The 24,763-nt window shown below is 39.0% G+C and overlaps 2 protein-coding genes across 4 annotated transcripts; both read right to left on the reverse strand.

Annotated features, from left to right (window-relative positions):
- Positions 1-3,577: 3,577 nt before the first annotated feature.
- On the reverse strand, positions 3,578-6,505 carry LOC135471044 (solute carrier family 23 member 2-like). The gene is made up of 5 exons (XM_064750092.1): positions 6,434-6,505; positions 5,697-5,878; positions 5,164-5,284; positions 4,462-4,618; positions 3,578-3,870 (listed from the first exon to the last, which is right to left on the reverse strand). Exons 1-5 carry the CDS (start codon positions 6,503-6,505, stop codon positions 3,578-3,580), a joined length of 825 nt encoding a protein of 274 aa, XP_064606162.1.
- Positions 6,506-11,799: 5,294 nt separating this feature from the next.
- On the reverse strand, positions 11,800-24,019 carry LOC135470058 (TBC1 domain family member 25-like). 3 transcript variants are annotated; one of them, XM_064748775.1, is made up of 7 exons: positions 23,915-24,019; positions 21,632-21,709; positions 19,410-19,519; positions 18,594-18,742; positions 17,741-17,761; positions 15,646-15,795; positions 11,800-15,325 (listed from the first exon to the last, which is right to left on the reverse strand). In XM_064748775.1, the coding sequence occupies exons 2-7, from the start codon at positions 21,683-21,685 to the stop codon at positions 13,353-13,355; spliced, it is 2,457 nt and encodes an 818-aa protein (XP_064604845.1). In that variant the 5' UTR covers positions 21,686-21,709; positions 23,915-24,019; the 3' UTR covers positions 11,800-13,352. The 3 variants fall into 3 exon arrangements, with proteins under 3 accessions (XP_064604845.1, XP_064604844.1, XP_064604846.1); XM_064748774.1 differs by lacking the exon at positions 23,915-24,019 and adding an exon at positions 23,657-23,763; XM_064748776.1 differs by lacking the exons at positions 17,741-17,761; positions 23,915-24,019 and having other exon boundaries at positions 21,632-21,786.
- Between the last annotated feature and the right edge of the window lie 744 nt (positions 24,020-24,763).

Here is a 24,763-nt window from a genome sequence, read left to right on the forward strand (position 1 = left end):
CTACATTCCGCTATACGAAAACGCTCATACTCACAATAAGTACGTATAGTTGGTGACACGTAACACCACAAACTCTATACACATTGATACGAAGGACGTTCATTTTATTGCAAGGAAAATGCGCTTGGAATACTGTTAAACTCATATTGTTAAACTTACATAAGCTTGTTTTGGACACCAAGAACTCACTGCCACCAGTGACGTTATAATTCAAATACGAGGGCATGTTGGGTAATGGGTGGAGTTCAGCATGTTTTGACCAAGAGCGCGCTAGGGCCAACTTTACCTAAACTAGACTTCATTTTTAATCCGGTTTCTGACACTGCCCTGTGCGAAATTGTTTTCAAGTTTTACTATAATATAATTTTGATAACTGAATTTTATTCCGTCCCTTGTAGCTATATGATCTCAAGGCACCGTCCTCAGAGTTAGATGTTAGAAAATTCTGTTATAAAAGAAGTCTAGTTGCGGAGTGACTGGAGTGCCCATTGTGTATGTATATATATATATAGATGTATAAAGTCTACAGATCAAAACGATATAATTTGGTCAATGTCGTATGCCCGCAGATACTGTAGTATTCGTACATCTTGAATGACAATGTCAGCTGAGAAATTCGCCTGTGTCTTACACAGAAGTGTGGTTTCTTGAATAACAACCCTTCGTATTTTGGGTATATGAAAGCTACATGTAGATGGCCATGTCTCAGTTATTTTAGCCAGTCATATTGCCCAAGTGTCAATGTGACGATCTAGTTCAACAAACTGTTTTCCGTTTTCAGTATGTGTGTCCAATCCATTTTGAATTGCTCCAAGCATTATCGAGCTCTGGTACATCACTGATAAGCCACCCAAACAATGGTTGCTCTACTAGACCTGATATTCGATCGTGTTTACCAAGCTTGTGGTAGACGTTTGTTGGGGATTGTATACTTCTTCATTATTTACTGCACGAAAATAAGCAAACACAAATCAAACGCTAAAGTATACTATTGTATGTATTGATACTTTTTTTATTAATATGCCATTTTGTATGTTTGTTATATAGTTAACGTTGCTTTCTTTTTTATATTTTTTTAGGTGAGGGACTACAAACGGTTGACCAAAAAAAGCAAAACCAATGCCGCCTCAACTATCGTCGTCGAGAATTCATGGCTGGAAAAACTGCTTAAACTCAAAGAGCAGCACAGGGGTATATATGGTGAGTCTCATCCCTTCGGCACATTTTCTATCTGGATAATCCTGGGCAAGGTGGGGAAGGAGAGACCAGAAAATCATTGACATCCGCCCTTAAGGATTTCTTCCAAAATCTTTCCATTGTGTTATTTATTGGTATTATCTAGCCTTTCTTGTGTGGTATATTTCTAAGAATGTAAAATATCATAATCTAGGAAGAGTCCCCATTAATCGGCATAGGGCATTCCTGTGATGTTACTTGGTCATATGAGTAATACGGTAGAAATGGAATGAACCGGATCCAGGAGTAAGTGAACCATCGTTTGGGGGCCCACGGAATGTCGTACACCGAGTAACGGCTCTTTTCTTTGTAAGACATGAAGGCCTTCGCGTCTTGCAACTCAAAGCGACTTCTCTTACCTGTAGTATCACGAAAACAAAATTTGGTGAAGCAATTAAGATTGAACATTACAGCGTATATAAATATGTTTAACTGATGTCTGTATTACATGACGAGTTTAGGTTTACTTTGTTACATATAATTCTACGAAAGGATGCTGATCTACTGAATTTCAAAATTTATTAAAATTAGCTAAAACTTGAGAGTTATCGCCGCTTGAGTGGCACGTATGTTGCAGGCTACCAGGCGGTACCCTCCGTCTGCCTGTTGCGGGGCATGTTGCCACGGTGTGGCAGAAATATTGCCGATTTGGCGTTAGGCCTTCATGTATTCTTTTGCATGGACAGCTGCTGTATATTCAACCCGTTTTAGGCCTAGACATAGTACCTACCTGGTAATGTGTTGTCCAAGAAAAATCCCACAAAACAGGAAATGAATATGGGATTTCCAAAAAGTGCTACTATAGTGTTATCTAGTTCTCGCACGCCTGAAATTATCAGAAAATATGTGATGTTCCAAGTACAATGAAATGTGATGAAAGGCTTAAAGCATATTTAAAAAAAGCACAGTAAAACTAGAGCAGCGACGACAGTGCATGATAATTGGCAAATGGCAAATGGTACACAGGTATCTGGTGAGATACAAAAATTGCAGTAATGTTATTTGCAGTTTATTAAACGTCGCTGGTCTTGATGTTGTCATCACCTTTACCTTACAATAACATTAAAACAATGCAGAGAGATAAGACTTAAGGGATGCTTAGTTCATAGTATGGAGGAATAATCTGTCTTTTCCAAAATTGATTCCTCGATGCTATACTAAGAGATGTGGTGATAATGCAGTAAGCGCTGGAGTTATACAACAAGTCCTGCTGGAACATAATAAGCCTCGATGGTATGCTGTGAGTTTTGCCATCTATGCAAAATGTTTGATTTCATACACTGAGTTGTAATAGACTTACCAAGACCATAACCTTAACTAACCAGGTTAAGACCAGGGGTAGCCCGGATGCCAGCCAGGTTGGATAGTCCTTATAGGTCCAGTATAAATCAGGATTTATGTGAAATATGACAAATATCTTGTAGTCAGTCGAATCAATGCGAAAATCTAAGTTAAAACAAATAGATAAAATCTGTCCATTAAATTAGAAGATCTAGAATTGGAATCACCTGTATTTATTTTGTTCGTGTTTTCAGGATCCACCTTAAATTAGCAGATCTAGAATTAGAATCACCTGTATTTATTTTGTTCGTGTTTTCCAGGATCCACCTTGGCAAGGCTATGGCGAGAAACAAGGCCATGCCTACTGAGACATAATTCCTGGACATGGTCAGATTGACGCACTGCAGGGCAGACAGGCCCATGCCGACGAGTGTCCCCAGGGCAAGAATCATCTTGCCTCCCAGGACGGGCGGAGGGATACAGACGAGCACGGCCCCGATCTTCCCGAACACTCCCATGAGAATCATGATCACTCCAGACATGATGAAAACACGCCGACTAGACACCTACAATATGAAAATGCTGCATGGAGTTGCATTGATTGTTTCAGTTGTAACACAAGTTTAATGCCTGAAGAAATATGAAAACTTTCCATCGTTGTTTGAGAACGTTGGGTATTTCCAGCTTGAGGAGACGGACAATAAAGGTCGTGGATAAATACACATTATAACATACATGAAATGTTAACTTCTGACAGAATAAACTTCTCTGAGACTTTACTGACCCTCAATTTATTGAGTTAAATAAAAGATTTAAACTTGAAACTGTCTTTAAAAGTTTTATCATTGTGTAGCTCATATTAGTTTTAATTAAAATAAACCCGCTCTTTAAGGAGGTTCTGATGCAGAAATCGCGGTATATAGGAGAGACTTCGATTATGCTGTATATAACTGTACTATTTATTTTGATCTGACTCACAGCGCTTAGTTAAAAATATAGTGAAACCATGAAAATATTTTTGTAAAAGGGAAACTTATTATTAGATATGCATTGAGTTAGTTTATAGCTCAACATCTCTATTTGTAGCAGATGTGTTTACCTTTGTTAGCCCGATGATACTTATCATCTCACTGTAGGACGTGGTTCCATGCCCGACTCCAAATACGGCCGAGACGACACTGCTAATGCCCTCCACTAGGACCCCTCGGTTCAGGGCATGCCGAGGGGGGTAGGGAGTCTCGCAGATCCGGCTTACCGCCACATAATCACCAAGGGATTCCACAATTGACATGAGCACACAGACGACCATGCCGGTGAACAACGGAAGGCTGAAGGACGGGGGCCCGAACTGACCTGAAATGAAGAGACTGGAATCACACGTTTATTCACCGACCTTTGCCAAAGACAGGGCCAGAACATAAAAACAACTCTGCTGCCGTCGTGATTGTTTTCACTCTTCAGAAAGTATGCTGACAGATACAAGGTAATTAATGGAAATCTGCCTTTTGTCAATTATTCCAAGTAAGAGAGTAGAATTCCTTGAATATGTGATATATCGTTCCAAATATGGCTCTCTTGTGTGTGGAATAGCAATAATATTGTAAAACACTTGATCCTTCTTTTTGTAAAACAACTTATGGTGGTCGAATTTAGTGAATAATCGTTCTGTCCATTGAATTGTGTCGATAACAGTATGATTCGCCTGACAGAGATGTTTCAAGTTTGTAATGTCGGTGTATTATGACGCATTGGTTAATTACATGTATGTCCACTGTATATGTTCAGTGAAACTACACAGTCTATTATATTGTGAAATAGTTATCGTCTATCGTAATCCTTATATTGGGATCTAGTCGTCAATTCTGACAAACCCATATCACACGTCAACCAGTAATTGGCGTGGCAATGTTTCGTTAAACATGACCTGACTGCATCGCCACTAACCTGGATATGGAAAGTAGAACCACTCCGCCCGGTGGATGGTATCCAGCTTGGCGTCTGATCTAGCCTCATACTCCACCAGGGTCGGGTCGTCCGTGATCATTCCCGTCACCGTCAGGATATAACTCAACAGCCAGCCTCCCGCTAAAGCCGCCAACACCTGACAAAGGAATTGGACGTGGAATGAAAACCGTGTTCCTCTGTAGATATTCGGTAGACGTACATGCAAAGGGAAACTGAACGCGGTTTGGTGGCATTTTTTCCACCAGTATGCTTATCTTGAATCATATTGTAATTAAGCTAACTTTGTCTATCGCTTGAAATGAATTCATTTTCTTGAAAAGATTGTAATTGACCAAACCACACCAGTGTTATGAAGGATCGTGCAAGATGGTTTGAGTTCACATATAGTTTTTCCTCCATTTGCAAAATTTAATATAATTTGAACACTTTGTCCTATAATCTTACACTACCGGTATATACGCACAAGTAACCTGTGACTAACCTACCTGTGTGTATGAAGTGAGGACGGGCTTTTTGAAAAATAAACCAGTAACATCAAATGTTATAAAATCTCATTTTGTATTCAATATTCAAAGTTTTAAAAGCAACGCTTTTCAAACATCAGCAGGCATGTACTTGAATATGCATTTAGAGACACCACAATTTGGAATATCTGTACATGGAGCCTAGGAGAGAAATTACCGCAATGATCTGTAAGATGGGGTAACGTATTTTGTGACAGCCCTTCTTTCTTGTCCAGACTGGAATGGGTAAAGACAAGTGACCCAAATATGCCGTCATTGCCATAAAGATGATGAACGTCCTTCAAAATGAGCAGTATAGAACAGAAGTAATAATGAGAACTAACATAGGTAGCGAATGAATGCTGCAATGAACATGTACAACTGACCATAAGGTTTTTAGTACGAAAGAAAAAAACAACTTTGGGCACAATAGTATTGGCTTAACTTGCCTCGCCCCATTGCTTACCAAAATCAGTACCAATAATAAATATGAGCTTGTCTGTAGCTGGAAAATCTATGGTTGATATTGTTATAGATCTAGGCATCGAAACAGACATTCACATACAAGCTGTCAACCGTAACACAAAGTCATGTAAAGAGAACTGTCAACGATGATAACGGAAATACACCAGGAATGTTCAGACGCAGTTTTCCGAAAAAGGAAGTTTGTGCATAGTAACTATACAATGCACCTCAAAGTATATAGCTTACAATGCCGTGATACCCCAATGACCCTCCGATAGCTCGAGCGCCGGCCGGAAGAGAGATATTCCTATCATAACAATCGTCGGGGCAATCGTCAGGGGGCCAATGTATTTCATGAGCTTGCCCATCAATCCGCTCCCGCCCAGTAGAAGGTGGAGGGCTGAAGCTATAACTAAACTTCCTTCGGTCTGTTAAAGAGATATGCAATTTCATCATGTACTATACATTACAAGGCGTTAATGAAACCGGCCTTGTGTCCCCCATCCTTGTAAACCTCTATCTATATAACCAAAACAGTACGTTAAATCGTTTAACTGGTTATCAGCATTACATCTAATTTGAGTAGGTTTTTAGATTTGCTTGTTACTACATAGGCCTGCTTAAAACTAAAGGTTTGCTTATACCTATATAGTTTACTGGTTGGTTGTAACTCAAGGTTTCTCTTTGGCTATATGTTTGCTTACTGTTCTAACATTGTGCGTATCTATAGATTTGCTTGTAACTCAAGGCTTGCGTGGAACTATAACTTTTGAGGACTACAGGTTAGCTGGTATTCTTGTATAGAGTTAAGGTTGCTTGTGACTTCAGGCTTGTATGTATGCACTGATGGAAATATAGTTAAGAATCATCACTAGCTAAATTACATATATAGTAAATAGTGTCTTGTCGTTTTTGAAACCATTACTCATGAGGTCAACGATGTATAGCAAAAAGCAGAAATGTGTCTTAAGTTACCGACTTACCATCTGTATCCTCTCAATCGGAGATAAAACTGCTCCATTATCCAAGCCAGTGTGATTGTTAGGGCTCCCCATCTCTCACAAAGAAGTGAAACAAACGGATCTCTTAATGTCAGAATTTAAAACACTCCAAAACTATACGCTGACACGTGGGCAGCCTTAGGTTAATGCATGGGTGTGTGAATAGGGTGGCGTGTTGATCATTAAGTGGAAAAACCAGACAAAGCTGTGCATAAACTACATGTATACCTGACACCCCAATGTGAATCAAAACAGGCAATGTCGAAACCCAACGTATGTAGGCCCTACTACCCAATATCGCACTATATGTTCTTATAGCCCTGAACGAGGCATTAATCATGCATTGGGTTCAAATATTATTGTGCCTACTATAATATGATGAATAAGCCTACTTATATATCATGCACTCATACAACTGAAAAGACAGTTTGATAACATTAGCTCTTTACCGAAGGTCAGGTTGGCATGTCTGTTACATTTCCATTCCGGAAGTACGGCCATGTTGAGTAGAGGTACCAGAAATGTGGGATTGGGTCCTTGGAACACCGGCAACCTACCACCAAGGAGAAGACAATTGTATGCTTCAAAATAGTGGATGTGTGTATATTGATACAAAAGTAATCCTTTGAACAGTAATTGAGAGGAATTTGAATTATGATGGAGTTTTTATAACAGATTTTGTTATTCAATTTCTCCTACTTTTCGAGCTAAAAAAGGTCCGATTATCTGGATAAGAGCAACCAACTTGTTTTGTTTGTCCTGACATATGTTGTATTTTTTATCTTTATAGTCAGATAATGTATATAGATAGGTCTATCTGACAACAGACTCACCTCAGGCCAAGCAGCGTCTGTATTACTGTAGCCACCCCAGACAGGAACAGCGTGGAACTTGTGAGCTTGGAAGTGAGGATGTCGTCCCCACAAAACACGCCTGAGATGATCAAGGCGACCGTTATGCAGAACGATACATTCATTAAGGCAATCTGTTCAGGGTGCGAAAGTATGGATTTCAAAAAGACAGTGACTACTTGTTCGAACCGTGAATATGTCGGGATTGGTTCCATATCTAAATATCAAAGTTTACTAGAATTGAAAATTCGTTCAAAAGTCAGTTGTTATAAAGCTCAGTTTCGATCAAATTATTAAAAGCCACTTCCCATAAAACTTAAGTTTGCATGCATAGAAAATCAGCCAACTCTTATGTACAAGATGTCAGAAAGATTGTCGGTGCGTAGGTTAAGGGGCAGTACAAAGGAAACACTGTACATTATTTCAAGGCTTTTTTTGTCGAGGACAGAGTTATCACCAAGTAATAAAGTCAAAATCATTTACTTTAAAATATTCATAAAAAGCAAGTTCCGTAGAAGAAATTGTCACATTTTATGTCATACATAGGGCCAGTTATAGCCTATTAAACTAACTTTTAATATTCTCCACAATAGCTCAGATTAGCTGTTTACTGTTAGAGATTGTGGGCGCAGGTCGTTTTATTTACCTGGAGTTTTAGAGAGGCCAGCGATAACCTCCACACCAATGGTTCCAACCATAAATGTCGAAGGTGTTAACATAGCTTGTGACATCTCTTTATTTCAGAAAATAAACATTTCGACATAAGCACAAAAGCTGAACGATACTGTTGTCTTATCCTTCAGCACAGAACGAGTGAAAATATCGTTGTAGGTCTAAAGCACTAAGGAGTCGTGATTGAACCGGTATAGATCAAAAAAACAACTTCACCTGAATTCCAAATACCACAGTCAAATAGAAAGGAGGGTTGTCCTCGACCTTGTACAGCAGGTTAGAGGTCTTATCTTCTCGTTGTATAACAACACCCCACTTCCCCTCCGTGGTCTCCGAGTCGCCCATGGTATACTTGACACTTTCGGGTACAGCAAAATAATCCAACTCTTCAACGAATATGTACTGTTGGTGTTCCCCAATCCAGGCGATTTAAATGTGCCTCCCGTGCTTTCGGTAAGGCAGTGAAGGAAACGTTTTCAAAGGACCGCTGGTCTTGTCAGTAAATATCGTATGGCCATTAGTTTCTGACACTTTCGTGATGTTTTTCTTCTCTAACTCTGTATGTACTGGATCAACGGTCAATGGTTATAGATGTCTGTAAGACTACACTCAGCTTCTTGTACTGGAATATATACATGTATGGGACTATATAATTATACAGCAGATCAAATTCAATTAATGCCTCCTCAGGTTGCTTGCTTGTAAAGTGCGACAGTTGTCATTTGTACAGTCCAACAAAGCGCAGCTAAATGCAACAAGGGCTAGAGAAAAGGACTCGTTTGTCACTGTTCGCTCAGTGCATTCTCAACAGCCAGTTGTACAAATAATGTGTGAATGACAAACGCGCGTGAGAAAGTTTTCTGTATAATGGAGAGCCCTTTTTACGACTGAGCCGATAGCATTTATAATCCATTTTTCAAGGCACAATCTGTGTTATGATTATGTTAACTATTTGCAAAGCCCTCTAACTTAAAGATATATAAAGAAATGAAATGGGTATCTTTAAATGCAAGAATTTATCTACCTGTCCATCTAGATTATAAACAGGTGCGACATATTTATAAACATTTTAACAGACCATTCAACACTAAAACGTATAATATGCATACGCACTGATCATTTATATCAGAATTTGATTATTATAAGCTAGGTGCCGGTACAAAACGCATGAAGGTTCATAATTTATGACCATGCAGCATGACTTCCCGATGGTTGTATACGGGGACATGTAAATTTTGCATTTTATTGAACATATAAATCACACGAGTCATTTCTGCGAGCTTGACATTTCTTTCTTTCTGAGAATCTATACACTTATACAGAAGAGTGTATATACAGGTCCGGTTACCGCAGCATATAGGATATGTTACATTATGTGTAGAAAATACCATTTGTATAAGTCATAATAAGCAGTCATTTTAAACATCGAGGAATATATTCGTGTGGGAGAGTAGACTTTAGCATTATTTTCATAAGACACCATTACGAATCCGTGACAAACGTGCAAGGTTTTAATTAGTGCTGTAATTGATGTGTAGCGTTCTAGGATTACGTGAATGAAGGTCTCAGGAATCTATAGTACACCGCCAGTGCTGAGCGGAAGGAAAAGGGGTTCGACTTAATTTCATGTGTATATAGAGAAAGCACGAATCAATCAGTACAATTCTACATGGCGCTATAGTACAGAGAGTGTATATACACACAGAGCAACTGCTTAGCTTTAGGCATATGCGTGACGTAAACTGTGTGATTATGCAAACGTCAATGCTCTACATGTATACTGGGCAGTCTTAAGTGAGTTCTAATCAAGGCGTTTAGTAGGAATATATGCTCAGTCTACTAACATCCACTGGTATATGACTTCAAACCAGGTTTTCCCTTACCGCCATGCAGTGTACCAATATGTAAAGGCAGGATAACTTGTGCTGACCTAGAAGTGATGAATCAAATGCAAATGAAAAAAAAAGCAGTGGTCACTGTGAATAAAAGTTTAGTTGTAGTTTGACACACGTTATGAAGTAACATCTGGGAACGGCGTGCGTGACTGTTGAGCCTCAGTGCGGAGGATTGAGCATGTTGCGAGTTTACATGGTTGGACTTTCATCAGTATTAACATGCTGTGTATGCTTGTGTTGCGTACATCACCATACGAAGCCAAAACAGAGACAAAAACAAAAGACAATTCATTTCCGATACGTTTTATGTTTGTATGTCAGACCACTTTGGAATACAATTTGCTCATTTGCATGTTGTAAGTGGAGTTATATCTCTAAACATGGAGTGATTTAATGCAAAGAAAATGTACAGTGAAGCCTGAGAGGCCTTAAGTACTCTGTTCGCCTTATGACTGAATCTATTCAACCATTGCCTCCGTTATGTTAATACATATGGCCCTGCTCTTACAGGTGAACCCAGGCCTTATGCTTACCTAGATCGAAAGGGTTGAGGTATCATACGATAGTCCAAAGCGGTGTATACCAGTAAGACAAAATGGTAATGGGTAGTTTCCAAACACTTTGTAGGGCCTACTGGAAGTATCCAACAAGATTGTAGTTGCTCCTTCTCCTTGGCTATGATAGAAGTGAGCTAATCCTAAGCATGATGTGTAACAACACAACAGGCATTCCATAATCAGCCTAACACCAGCCACTTCTCCATAATGTATGCCTTTAACAAATTTACAAGCAAAACTTACATCACAGGAAACCATGGCAGATGTAACATGAACACTAGATGACTTGGCGGGCAGTTATTCTGTTATTTTTTTGTAAATGCTGGGATATTTGATAAGTGTTATCAGGTATATTGGAAGGTGAGACTGATATAACATTGTTTTAATATATCAGTTTCTGTGATTTCTCTTGCAGCTGTATTTACATGTATCTTCCAGGTATAATAGGTGTCCTCCATTTACCAATCCCGATGCGAGATCTCTAGGCCAATGCATAGCGTCATGGCCTGAATTATATAACATCATCATATACAATCACACAATTTTCCCTTACCGCCATGCAGTGTACCAATATGTAAGCGGCAAAGTGGACTAATCAGTGTAAATAAATATGTATCCCATGATCAGTTCTGTTAAGTTCAACGACATCTAAGTTCTTCGAAGACGTTAAAGCTGTTCCGTGAAACCTTGTAAGTTTACAAATTGACCGAGCAATAAAGTTTACTTTCTTCGACATAAGTCACAAAATTTCCAATCACATAATCCTAGAGCCCTAGAAAATCCGCAGAGGGATTAGAGGTATAGGTGTTATATTCTTGTTTGCGTCAAGCAACAACATGTGGAAATTAGCCACCACTGACAAGTTTTGCAATTACTGAACCTACCTTTCGAAAGCCTTGATCTACCGGCAGTACTCTGAAATATATGCGCTTCAATAATGCTTTTTGTGGGAAAATCCATACATGCAAATCACACACAATACAAGGGATAATCCCGAACCTAACTGACAAGCTTTTTTGTTGCTCTCAATGGAAGTTGTTCGCTCTACTAAGCATGGCAGTTTTCAACCACACTCAAAAAAGGCAGTAAGACGTTTATCACAGGTTTCTGGTAACAGGCAAAATGGGATATAGTGTCACTGATGTCACATAACTGTATATGAATGGTTCAAGTTTACACCATTATAATATAACTATGGACTTCTGCTGAATAGAGTGTACTGTAACAGTTATGGTCGTCGCCGGTAACTTTAGTGCACATACCACTTGAACACTTTCTCCACCACGGGATACCATCGTGAATTTCTCTGACTGTAAATTCCACTATACGTCACTTGACCAGAAGGCATATTTAAGCAATGCTATTATGAAAAGAAGAAAAGCGAAGACAGTGGCAGAACGTTAGAGACTGAAAGTATATTAACACAACTTTCCACGTTTTGAACTTCAGTCCTGTATAACATACACATCCATGGGGTGTATTTAACTGAGCATAAAGTTAAGCCACCTTTCTCAAAGAGAGGATAGCGTTTCAATAACAAACAACAACTATGCATCAAAAAATTAACGTTTCCTACTTCATATGGATACAATAATACCCAACAAAACGGATGACATTAAGCAGTATTAAATACGTGCCCCATGCCAAAGCCCAAACTCTCCAACGCACCCAACGCCATAATAACCGAACCCGAACCCACTGTTATCGTTATAACAATCAATGGTGATTAACATTACGGCAAGACATATTGGATTCAGCTCATCAGAGTCCAAATCACCCCAAAACAAGTAAATACAACTGGTATTGCACTAGGCAGTAGAGTCAGGAACCTACGTTTACACTTTTGTGTATGACTAATAAGAACCACTTGTTGTCTTTTACACATGGAGCTTCACCCAAAAACCACCAATTCCATTCCATTTAGCGTGAATATATGTTTGTCAGTGTTCTTGCACTGAGATACCCAAATTCACCTGTTGTGCATACTGGGCTTTTGTAGACAGTTTGGATTGTGGAGCTCATAACAAATTAATACACAACAATGGAGGCGTACCAAACAAAATGTGGTACTTCTTTTCGAAGAGTGTCATGTAAAAGCGGAATGAAAAACATTACAATTTAAAAATGCGCCTAAGACTTGCTAAGACATTAAACTGAAAAATCTGTCACATTTTGAAGTGTATGACGAGATCAATATAGCTAGGAAATAAAATGGAATGCACACTTGTTTACGCCAAAAGATACAAGAGCATTCGAAATAATCATAATAGATACAGAATACTCTAAACTAAAATAAAATACAACGTAAATAAATCAGTCATGCAAAGCATTCATATTGCACATACAAGACAAGAATTATGACCGTACGTCCCATTCTCTGTCTAAAGATAAAGCTAGTCGGCTGGATTGAGATCAGTCATATACGTAGCATAATAATACGAAGGTAAATAATAAATATACACATAATAGTTATCAACCCTCGGTTTTTCGTAAAACATAATTTATGATCGCATAAGCAATTATTTGGCTTTAATTTACTGGAGCAAAATCTGCAAGGAATACTGACATTTTTCTCCAAAAGGCATGATTTCTAAACTTCGTTAAAATCAGATGAGCCAGAACCTGTAGACACCTAGCTCATCTAATTCTTGCACAAGGAAGGACACATTTCTAATTTGGTGTCAGAATTTTTGTTGTGACACAAATATGCCTTCTACTGCACTGTACTGATGTTTATGGGCACTAATGATGCACATCGAGGCACGTCAGTCCAGTGTCTGCAACACAGCAATCTGTTTCCAGCTGAGCTCACATTGAATATCCATGACACAATCGCTACATCTACTTATAAACTTATATGAAGCATTTCCACAGTTCGTAAGTACGTTGGAAGAAAACGTGACATGGCAAATAAAACCACACAGTCTCAAACACTAAAGTCACTATTGGGCTCGACTCCATCATCCTGTAACATCTGTTTCTGTTGGTCTTTCAGATAGTCTGAGTACAAAGACCGAGCCTGATACAGTACTTTGTAAACATTGTGCTTGCGAACCATCTTGTCAAAGTGCATGGCAAGCTCATCATAGTCCATATGGTTTCTCATGATGTGGTCTCTGTGCTGAAGCAGAAGACTCAGACATACAAACATAAGGAAAGGATTCCCACATCCAAATTCCTCAGGCTGCGGCAAACTCAAAATCTTTTCCGTTACCTTTATAATTTCCATAGAAGTCTGATCAGGGGATTCGGGCGTCATCAGTTCTGATGCCTCGATACAGTCTGAAATGTGAAGGCCTACACCTTCACGCACAGCCTGGACTTGACCGTTCTCTTTCAATGTGACTGGTAACTGATGCTTTGAGGAATCCTTCCCATCCAAGCTATCTTCACCATTCGGACACCGATCAACTGTTACATCCGGAACTGTGGAACCAGTGACTTTTGGCCCTGTTCCCACATCCATTTCTACTTCACTGAACACAGGCTTTGGAATTACTATTTCTTCTGGTCGCTTCCGAGACAATGAAGCTGACATTCTACGCTTAGACACGTTCTTGGTGACATCATCCTCACTCTCCAATAACGCCTCTTCGTCAATACTAGCACTATGGTCATTACAGCTTGGCCCATTGCCATTGCACAAGTCCGGTTTTACCTTATTCTCAGCCTCATGTTCATTGCAATCACACTTTGTAATTTCAGACATTGAGCATTCCTCAGGAGTTATGTCAAAGCCATTTTGTCTCTCCAGCTTAGTGCCAGACTCTAGGGACATGTCAATTATAGTGGATTTAGCTCTCAGAGAGCGCGTCATGGAGTCCTCGCTGGCAGGGAAGTCTTCAATCGTACCAATAATAAACTTGTCCTCATCTCCAGGAGATAGATCCAGCTGAGACACTTCACAGTTGTTGTTGATGGAATTATCCCCTAACAGCTTTGAAACATTCTTCTGAGGCTTCAGCTTTTTGTTGATCTGATTCTTTCCAGTGGTAGACTGCCGCCTGGCCAGGAGTTTAGCGTAAACACTCTTTTTGCTTGTGAAGTTGGGAGAAATTGGTGAAGGAGAAAGGATTACAGGTGAGTATTCTGGATCTGCCAGTGGAAGGTCATAATCTGGTGGATCTGGAGGGAGTGTACTCCACATCACCTCCAACATGTACAGCGCATCCTCAAACGGGAACTCTCGCTTCACCTCCAACAGCAGCCAGCGGTAGCAGAAAAACAAGTCCTGGGCACTACAATCATTCAGATAGGCAAAAAACACAGGGTCATTCAGCTGGAGCAGGTCCTGAAGATGCTGCAGTTTTGTAGTGATGGCGATTCCATCGCTTGCAAAGTTGGCTCTGAGGCGCCGCATGATCCCACAGAAGCACAGGTAAGCCTGAGCCTCGTCCTTCTCAATTACCAGCAAAGGAGAAGCGATGTCGCTCATGCCCTGACAGTAGGAAATCTGTGGGTGTGTGATGGCAAAGGTGACCAGGATATGGAAGAGGGAGACCACATTCTTGTTCTCATCAGAACCCGCATAGAATTTATGGGTTCTATCTGTTCGTAACACATCCTTCTTCACCATGGAGGTGACAAACCTAAGCTCCTCATTAATATTACCATTGCTGAACCTGTTCTTCCATTCGTCACGTAGTTTGTAGTACTCTCGTTCTTTTCGTTTAACATAGTCAAAACGTTCCCTGCCAGTCATGTTCTCTGGGAAAAGGTTCAGCATGTGCCTCCATACAACAGGTCTCAGCGCTGGCTCAACACCACCCTGATAAATGCTTAACCTAAATTCCTCTGGTCGAACCAGACGGCCATCGGAGTCCATATAATGGTGGAACTCTGAGTCAGTCATGGGTGGCTTCAATGGCTTGTAAACAATGCTTTCGTCTGTCTTCAACCCTACAGAAAATAAAGTAGAGTATAATTATCTTAGAGCATATGTTTCCTGAGGTATTTGGTTAGACTAGCTGTGGATCAACACAGACTACCTTATGCTGAACTAACACAGACTAGTATATGTTGTCCTAACGACAGTAACAATACAGGCTCAAAAATGTTTAAATTATGAAAAATACATGTATATTATCTGGGTTGGTCAATTTCTGTGTCAACTAAATTTTACTTCATTGATTGTGTGCTAAAGTTTAGATATGAGAATTACTAAAATACTGGCACAGAAGCATGCTTTGTAGTGCTGTGTGGATGGCTGATAGACTTACGCATGACTTTCTGCATCTGGCTGACCGTTCTCTCCACCTGACTGCTGATAGTGCCAGTAATGGAATTCAGGAAGGAGCTCTTCTCAATCAGCGTACTGAACCGGTGCTGTGGTATGTCCACAGGAGCAATGATGTCCCAGTCATCTAAGCCTAACAACAGCAAACAAAACATAATGAGCACATTCTAGCTTAAATTTACAAGCACAAGATACCCTTATACTGCAACATAATAGACTTTTGTAAGTGAATCAAACAACCATTACCCAGCTTATTTAAAAAAACATCCAAAATGTCTTCCTCCCTAGTCTCCAGTTATTGTCATACCATACAGTGAGATCTCTGTCTCCAGTTATTGTCATACCATACAGTGAGATCTCTGTCTCCAGTTATTGTCATACCATACAGTGAGATCTCTGTCTCCAGTTATTGCCATACCATACAGTGAGATCTCTGTCTCCAGTTATTGTCATACCATACAGTGAGATCTCTGTCTCCAGTTATTGTCATACCATACAGTGAGATCTCTGTCTCCAGTTATTGCCATACCATACAGTGAGATCTCTGTCTCCAGTTATTGTCATACCATACAGTGAGATCTCTGTCTCCAGTTATTGTCATACCATACAGTGAGATCTCTGTCTCCAGTTATTGTCATACCATACAGTGATATCTCTGTCTCCAGTTATTGTCATACCATACAGTGAGATCTCTGTCTCCAGTAATTGCCATGGCATACTGCCATATCTCTGTCTCCAGTTTTTGCCATACCATACACTGATATCTTTGTCTCCAGTTATTGCCATCCCATACAGTGATATCTCTTTCTCCAGTTATTGCAAAACCATACAGTGATATCTCTGTTTCCAGTTATTGCCAAACCATACAGTGATATCTCTGTCTCCAGTTTTGGCCATACCATACAGTGATATTTCTGTCTCCAGTTATTGCCAAACCATACAGTGATATTTCTGTCTCCAGTTATTGCCAAACCATACAGTGACATCTCTGTCTCCAGTTATTGCCAAACCATACAGTGATATTTCTGTCTCCAGTTATTGACATACCATACAGTGATATCTGTCTCCAGTTATTGCCAAACCATACAGTGATATCTCTGTCTCCAGTTATTGCCAAACCATACAGTGATATTTCTGTCTCCAGTTATTGCCAAACCATACAGTGATATTTCTGTCTCCAGTTATTGCCAAACCATACAGTGATATTTCTGTCTCCAGTTATTGCCAAACCATACAGTGATATTTCTGTCTCCAGTTATTGCCAAACCATACAGTGATATTTCTGTCTCCAGTTATTGCCAAACCATACAGTGATATTTCTGTCTCCAGTTATTGCCATACCATACAGTGACGGTCGTATCACATATTATGTTCAAAGCATACAAAATGTTTTTAAACATCCCAACACAATTAAACACACAATTCGAAGATATACATGCTTATCTGAAGTAAGTAAAGATGGTAGTTTGGAGATTATCTGATTTGGACATTTCTGTGGGTCCATGTACATATTAAAGTACATGTAAATAGCAGGTGTGAAATCATTCACTTGGTGCAGAGTACACAAATATAATGTCCTTCATCTAGCAAGTTATATGCATCAAGTGAATAAAATAACCATCCAAATTTCCACACACACACAAAAAAAAAAAACATCTTCACCTTCACCCAAATACTATCACCTCAACTCAAACACAACTTCACAGTTTACACCAAATATATAAAAGTATACAAAAGATGACAGGTATATAAATAGTAATGCATATGTTGAGCGCATGAATATACATGTTTATGTACGCATTTATTACATTTGTTATTAAAAGTTTTGGCCAAGTTCCCTATTGCAGGTGTACAGTGTATTAGTCATTTTTACAACATTCATGTTAGAGGTGAGAGGTACAGATGTTCTTTGTTACCCTACATGTGATAGTCAAAGACATGGTCAGAGAGTATTACCATCATACAGATACTACCAGGCTGACACCACAACCACTATTATTCAAACAAAAAGATATTATTAAGTGCAAATATCTAGATATACTGAACTTCCCCAAACACAGAAAGCAAAGCGCACTGACCTGCCACTGCCATTTTACAATCTATACAAACAATACAGAGAACAATCATCAGTAAATTTGGTGGTGTAAACATAAGTGGCATTAACAGAGAGTTGTTAAGCTAGGCCTCCAATCAATACCATGCACCCTGTACAGCTGTGCTTACATGTATCTTTGGTATGACATAGGTCATAGTATGTGCATTGTGTGCCCAGGGCTTCACAGGTACCAGGCATACTAACAGTTACTGGCAACAGCAAACCCACTCAGATGCATCATGTCTCCAGTGGGAAGTGCCTCAGTACTGCCACAACAGACCTGTGCACACGTATGAACATGTATGGCTTTAACTGTAAAAGTCTCCTGATACCATTAACAGACAGATGCCCCCAACTGACTGACCAACTGACCAAAGGGTGTACAGTTTAAGCCTTCAAACAAATACAGCTGTGCAGTGCACACAGAGACAGCCAAAGCAACAGATACAACTGCTTTCTGGTATGTCAAAATGTTTAACATTAAATGGTAACTTCATTTAACTGTTTGAAATAAGAATCAAAACACAGACAAAAGACTATGCAAGAATTAACTGAACTGAACATCAGCAGCTACTGGCTATTATAATAATTGACACTCACAAAATACCAAAACATCCATGCTGAAAAAGCAGACGTGATACCACTTACACATATTGCTGTTATAATGTATTTGTATGTAACACAGTTACATCGTTTTCATGTATTTCTTCAGCTGGTCAAAGAAAGTGTTACATTCACTGTAAACCTTGAGCCTGACAATCTGAATTGAGCTTCAGACTCGTTTCTATATATTTGACAGTATGGAAAAGATGTTAAATATGTGTAAGAATGCCTACCATCATCAAATGGCCTCAGATCAACTTTCAGCTTGAGGTAGGGGTCAGATGCCGTCTGAAATGCTGCATCCATGTCCCAGTCTGACAGCATGCTAAGGTAAGTGTTCTGCCCCGCTTCTCCTTTGGCCAAGTAGCTCACTGTGAAGTCACTGAAATGTAACATGCACAAACAGATCAGCAAAGCCATCTCTGCAGAAAGAGGGCAACATATATCACTTTGTCACAGAAGGAGCCACTCCCATTAATTAAACCCATGATCTATGAATGCTTTCTATGTTAAAATCAAAGGCAAACATGTGGAGGTAACTTTAATGAGTATCATAGCTGTACACCACATAAAGATGCATTCAGAGATAACACTTCACAGCCACATAAAAACTCAATTGAAGACTGCCATGCAATCCTTACTGCTACCCATACGCCAAAGTTGTCATGGCATCATTGGAAATCTATTAAATCAACCAATGTCTGAACTGCTTAGGTACATGTCTGACACATAGACATATTTCTTGAGTAAAATAGAGTTGATACCACGCAACCAAACACAAAACAATGAAATGGAACATTGTTTACGAATAATTCAAATTTTTCTGTCAGCGACAGAGAAGATTGTGTGATGATTTCATAACCAAACACAAAACAATGAAATGGAACATTGTTTACGAATAATTCAAATTTTTCTGTCAGCGACAGAGAAGATTGTGTGATGATTTCATAAGAAGGCAAAGCACTATTTACCAATATGAAAGAGCAATACCTAAACCAGGCAATGTTGTATCATCCATCTATTAAACATGTCAATGTTCTTTCTCTTACCTGGAAATGTTAAATGCTCTGGCCAAAAGGTTTTGCAGCATCTCAAATGAGGTGATCTGGGGGTCCACGCTGAATTTATTATACTCAGGCTGTACCAAGCCATCGCATTTCTGTAGAAACAAAACAGTGCAACAATAACAAGAGGGCTTTCGTGTCAGGCTAAATTGTCAATGCTAAATAAACAGCATGCTGTTGTCCTTGTGTTAATTCTATAGACAGATCACCAGGCAAGGCCTCAAGGCTACAGTGAGGTATAAATAGAGACATTACATATCTTAGCTGATAGCATAACCCATGCCGAGACAGACAAAGCCAGAAAACTACAGTGTGGGTTTAACAGAATCAGGATACTTTAACCTTGATCAAACAAAACCTTGCACATAAAACACACACCTGTGTGTCCACAGAATAATACATTTTGCTATGAACACGTAAGATTACATGACAATAGGGAATATTTGAGTAACAAAAAGGTAATTAACTGTTGACACAACTTGGGTTTCTGAACAGACATGATTACATGTGTGTGCCTTTGGACAGCAGTTCAAAGTACACTAATAGATTTCAAAGGTGTACAAGTACACGTGTTAAATCAAACAGTTTTTGGAGCTAACACATAAATTATAAATATAGAGTGACTATGGTACAAAAACTGCTAAAATAAGTGTGTTTATTTAACATATAATTGATCAGCAATTAGATTTTAATGTCAATATTGTATTCAAAGATACAATGCCACTGGCATTCATCTAAGGAATATTGGCTGCCGCAAAGGGTAAGCTCGAGCAAAATTACCTGGGATGAAATTAACAGTTTTGTATTCATCTGAATTACTGAGTCAGTAAGGAGCCCAGCCCAAGCTATTCTGCCCCCACTACATAGAGCCCGGCTCTAGTCATACATGACCTTACAAGAAATATTTCCTTGAACATGTCCTAAAGTTTGGCATACACTGAATCATCCTGTTCTCAAAAATATCTTAACCGACACTGACAAAACCTCTTTTACCAATAATCCAGCGGTTGAAACATTTGAATTGAGAAACTGACATCTACTATGTTTCATACTCCTACGTTTCATACTCAAACCTCTGGCAAGCTACATACTGGTACCGGTAGTTTGAAAATTTCTTCCAAAAACACTTTTCTTCTCTATTTTTTTTTTTTTTCTCTAACAAGCTGGATGACATGGACTTGAACTGGAAACATTTAATTGATTGAACCAATATCAGGTCAAAGTAAAGCAAGTTTTAATGACCGTTGGAAGGCCTACCATAAAATGATCTTGCTCTTGACTCAAATGCAGTCTCATTGCCAAATACTACTAAAGAAATTTAACCTAAAACTTAACCTGGCTGCAAGTTACCCCATACAGAATTCACACAAGTCTATCTTGAAACAAGGAAACACAGTATAAGCTAACAAGCTAACAATGCTAACATAAGTCCAATCATCAAGTTCATGCAGATGAAGGTGAGACAAGGTGAGGGCTCTCCAAACGAACTTGGGTGAAACGTGTGAATTTACATCTGTCTCTAGACTCATAGATGCTGTCTTTTAGCTGCAGTGGTTTGTGAGAGCCACCCACCTTGAACGCCAGACGTCCCTCATTCTATAAGCAATGTGATTATGTATGCTAGGAGAGTAAACATAATCAAAAAATTATAAGCAATGGTGATCTTCACCATGACACCCCCATCAAAGCCACCCCATTTCTACCACTTAGCCCTCCCCCCATCCACTCCAGGAGTGCATATGACTCTAGGTCATGTCCACGAATAGATTAATATGCATACACGGCAGAAATGGAAAGTCGAGGATAGGATCTCTACATTTAAAAGATCATTAGAAGTTGTTATCTTTTTCTGTCTCGCACGCCTTTATCTACATCATACGAAGGGCCTATAACTATTATATAAGGTTGTAACTGTAGGCCTAGCAGGCTAAGCCGGCTTATACGTACGGTACGCAGGTCTACCGAGTACAGTAGGCCTATATGTCTCCATACATTGGCTGGGGGCTGTTTTGTCAAACTTACAGCCGATTCACTCTTGGACAACAGCATTAAACCTTGACTATCATATTTACGCCTCTATCCGATGAATATTAATCGTATAATTACGATATTATGGTGTCACGAGGAAGAGCAATTCATGAAGGTTCGTCAGCTGATCTTGTCATAAAAATGTGACTGCGGGTATCTGACAGACATTGAATACTGACCTTAACTTTCACTCTTATCACCTCCCTGTTGACCAAACCATACATTCCTGCCATCTTTTCAACAAGCAGGACAGACGGCTGAAAGACAAAATGTAGAATACGTGAACAATTACTCCAACATATTCGGTTTCGCTGTCAACCTGTCGACAGTCTTTTCGATGAAAATGCCACAGCCTCGTTTTGCTTTACCGACGTAAGCAACAAAGGGCGATAACTCGGGAGAATTAATTATATTGCTAAAATGCCACATATATTATAAACACATAACACATATATATTGACATTTAGGCCTACATGTGTATGCATATTATTTCATTCAGGTTTAATCTCATTAAATTCATTTTTGACCTGTCCGCATGAATAAATTGAATTCTGAGTGGCCCACATTGTATCCAAGCCTTGTATAATATCCTGAAATGAAAATTCAAACCACTTTAGTATTCTGTTGCGCTATGGTAAAAACAATGAATATGGACTTATTCGGTCTTATGGGCATAAGGGTTGCTCATATACATGTGTAAGATATACTGTATGTTGACAACTATAAGGTTGTATCATAAACCCCACATTCAGTCTTCCAGAATCTCAGTTCTATTTCAGTACAGACCCATCGACATAGTATTTAGGCACATATAAGCATATAGGTCCTTGCCTTTATTTATTTGATTGGTGTTTTACACCGTACTCAAGACTACTTCACTTATACGACGGCAGCCAGCATTATGGTAAGAGTAAAATTAAATAAGCAAGGGAAGTATTAATTAAATCAATATCCAGTGGTTCTCCGCCGGAAATTTGTACGTTACCGGTACCTGTAATTAACATCTCCCTAAACATGGCAAATTAATGCAAATTTACAGGAAAATTAGACACCGGGTACATACATATCATCTTCATGATGTCACGGTTTGTATTGTACGAATATGCCTAGACAATTAAGTGATTCGCCAGCTGTACCTGCTTGTGAGAGTGGATACGGTTAATAGTTTACTTCATAAAGACGAATAAATCATACGCACACCCCAAATAAGACGACACAATATTGCGCCAATTAAGTTTCTTGTTTTTGAAAATTAGATAGTAAGGCGTTAGGGTGATACATATGTATAGTTGTGCCAAGCTTTGAAATAATTACAATTCTCATCAGGAGTATAAAGACTTTTTTCTGATTTGAAGGATGAGAGGAATTTTTGTCGTGCATGGCTTTTGTACATGGGCTTCGTGCAGTTTCAAAGAATTTTAAATAAATAAAGGCATACCGTGTGTATATGCCAATATAAACCATGTGGCATAATTTAACTGTTACTTCACGTGTACTGTGTGATTAACGTGAATTACTTGCAATGTTTCAGTAGCCTACATGCTGGTCTGATAAGCTTGGAACAAACACGAGGACATGCATGATTCTTAGACATGAGAACATGCATCAGCTTTCACTGAGTAAGTAGGCCACTTTTTCTCCGCCGCCATATGCATGCAACTCTATAGTCATGTACCATCTTTTTGCAATATCCAAGTGTATGCTGAAAGACCACCCATGCATGCGAGACTAGTTAATGACCTAGAGCTTAGGTTGTCTATGTACAAATACTAGTAGGCCTACAACATTTAGGTTGCCTGTTGTCTTAATACTGGTAATACATGGGTTAATAAGATTTTTGTTTCTTCATTTCAGACAACGGAATTGTAGATAAAAAGTGTTATAATCATGAAAACAATCTTAACAATCTATATTGGTAGCCGGCTTGTATTTGGCAGAAGTTAAGTTTATGAGTTTATGTATGTGAGTTAATGCATAAATATATTATTACTAAATGTTCAATACTCCCATTATTAGAACATTAATTGTTCTACCCGGAAAAGTTTAATTATTACCTGTCATTGTTCAAGGTCAAGTAGGCCAATAGGCCTATATATTAATGTCAACAGAGGCAGTATTGATTAAAAGCTTAATCAAGACAAAGAAGAATATGAAAGAAAAGACAGGAAAACAAATAAATAAATAAATAAATAAGGAGAAATTACCTCTCGTTTTGTCGACTTTCTAAAGGGCAAGTCAATCGGGTGGGCGTCGACAACTGTATCTATACTACTATTATTATTCAGGCAGGCTGCAAAACCCCCGGCATAGTTTGATGTACTTCAGTGGCAGAGAGTGTAAACGTACTAAATGTACATAGATATAGACCTTTAGTTAGTGGAGAAGTAATGACGTATATTGATTGATACACTGATACACCAAGCAGTGTTTCACGTGCATGCATGATAGTAAATCCGTGATACCTTGTGACCGACTAGAAAGAGTTGATTGGGTAAGGACTCGATCACTGGATGGTGCGTTGTTCACCGATGTAGGCCATATATGTAGACAGCATATAACACCTATAAGATAAGAGTAGAGATTGTCGGCAATTTACTAACTATCACTCTCGTCACGTGATGAACAAACGTCCCAGAAAGAAGAGATGAAGTGGTTAATGGTGTCGACGGGACATGTTGATCTGGATTGCCATTTGTCACGATGACATATAGACCTAACACAGTATTATGTTTCATCATGAGCTGACCCATAGCAGCGGTTAGTGTCACAAGGCCAAGGGAGGTCATCCAGGAGCATGGTTTTGTGTTTCTAAACCAACACCCAGAAGTAAACAGGTCATTGGCATCTTCATTTCGAAGCACAAAATTTGGAGTCTGGAGATATATTTTAAATGTAATGTTAAAAACAAAACAAAAAAAAAAAGAAAAAATGACATTTCGAAAAGTACATGACAAAACGGCCGGTGATATATTTTGACACATGGAAGACAAAAAAAAACGATATTTTGGCGACATACATTTCCTTCGCGCAGACAATTACTTGGACTATGGTTTAATGTTTTGTGGAGTTAAGCAATAAATACACAATATGTTATTGTCTGGTGCACAGTCCGTTATATGTTACTAAACCAATGCCCATGCAGAGCATGTGGCTCTTGCATCAAGCTCCATCACTCCCTCATAAGCACACACTACATATATATATAGAGCAATGGATCATATAAATGAGCATGTGTATAACAACTATACATATATACAAGCGGAACAGGGGGACATTGTAGATGTATGTATACAAAAGGAAAGAATAAAAGA

Source organism: Liolophura sinensis, chromosome 7 (assembly GCF_032854445.1).
Source record: "Liolophura sinensis isolate JHLJ2023 chromosome 7, CUHK_Ljap_v2, whole genome shotgun sequence".
Taxonomy (NCBI): domain Eukaryota; kingdom Metazoa; phylum Mollusca; class Polyplacophora; order Chitonida; family Chitonidae; genus Liolophura; species Liolophura sinensis.

Bases quoted from the DNA above. Each gene is read 5' to 3' on its own strand.
- LOC135470058 (XM_064748775.1), bottom strand. From the start codon at position 21,685: ATGGCAGGAATGTATGGTTTGGTCAACAGGGAGGTGATAAGAGTGAAA. The intron at 19,520-21,631 runs GTCAGTATTCAA...TTGTTTCTACAG, and splicing joins TGATAAGAGTGAAAGTTAAG to AAATGCGATGGCTTGGTACA. The intron at 18,743-19,409 runs GTAAGAGAAAGA...GTTACATTTCAG, and splicing joins AGAGCATTTAACATTTCCAG to TGACTTCACAGTGAGCTACT.
- LOC135471044 (XM_064750092.1), bottom strand. From the start codon at position 6,505: ATGGGGAGCCCTAACAATCACACTGGCTTGGATAATGGAGCAGTTTTA. The intron at 5,879-6,433 runs GTAAGTCGGTAA...TCTCTTTAACAG, and splicing joins CGATTGAGAGGATACAGATG to ACCGAAGGAAGTTTAGTTAT. The intron at 5,285-5,696 runs GTAAGCTATATA...CTCATTTTGAAG, and splicing joins CATTGGGGTATCACGGCATT to GACGTTCATCATCTTTATGG.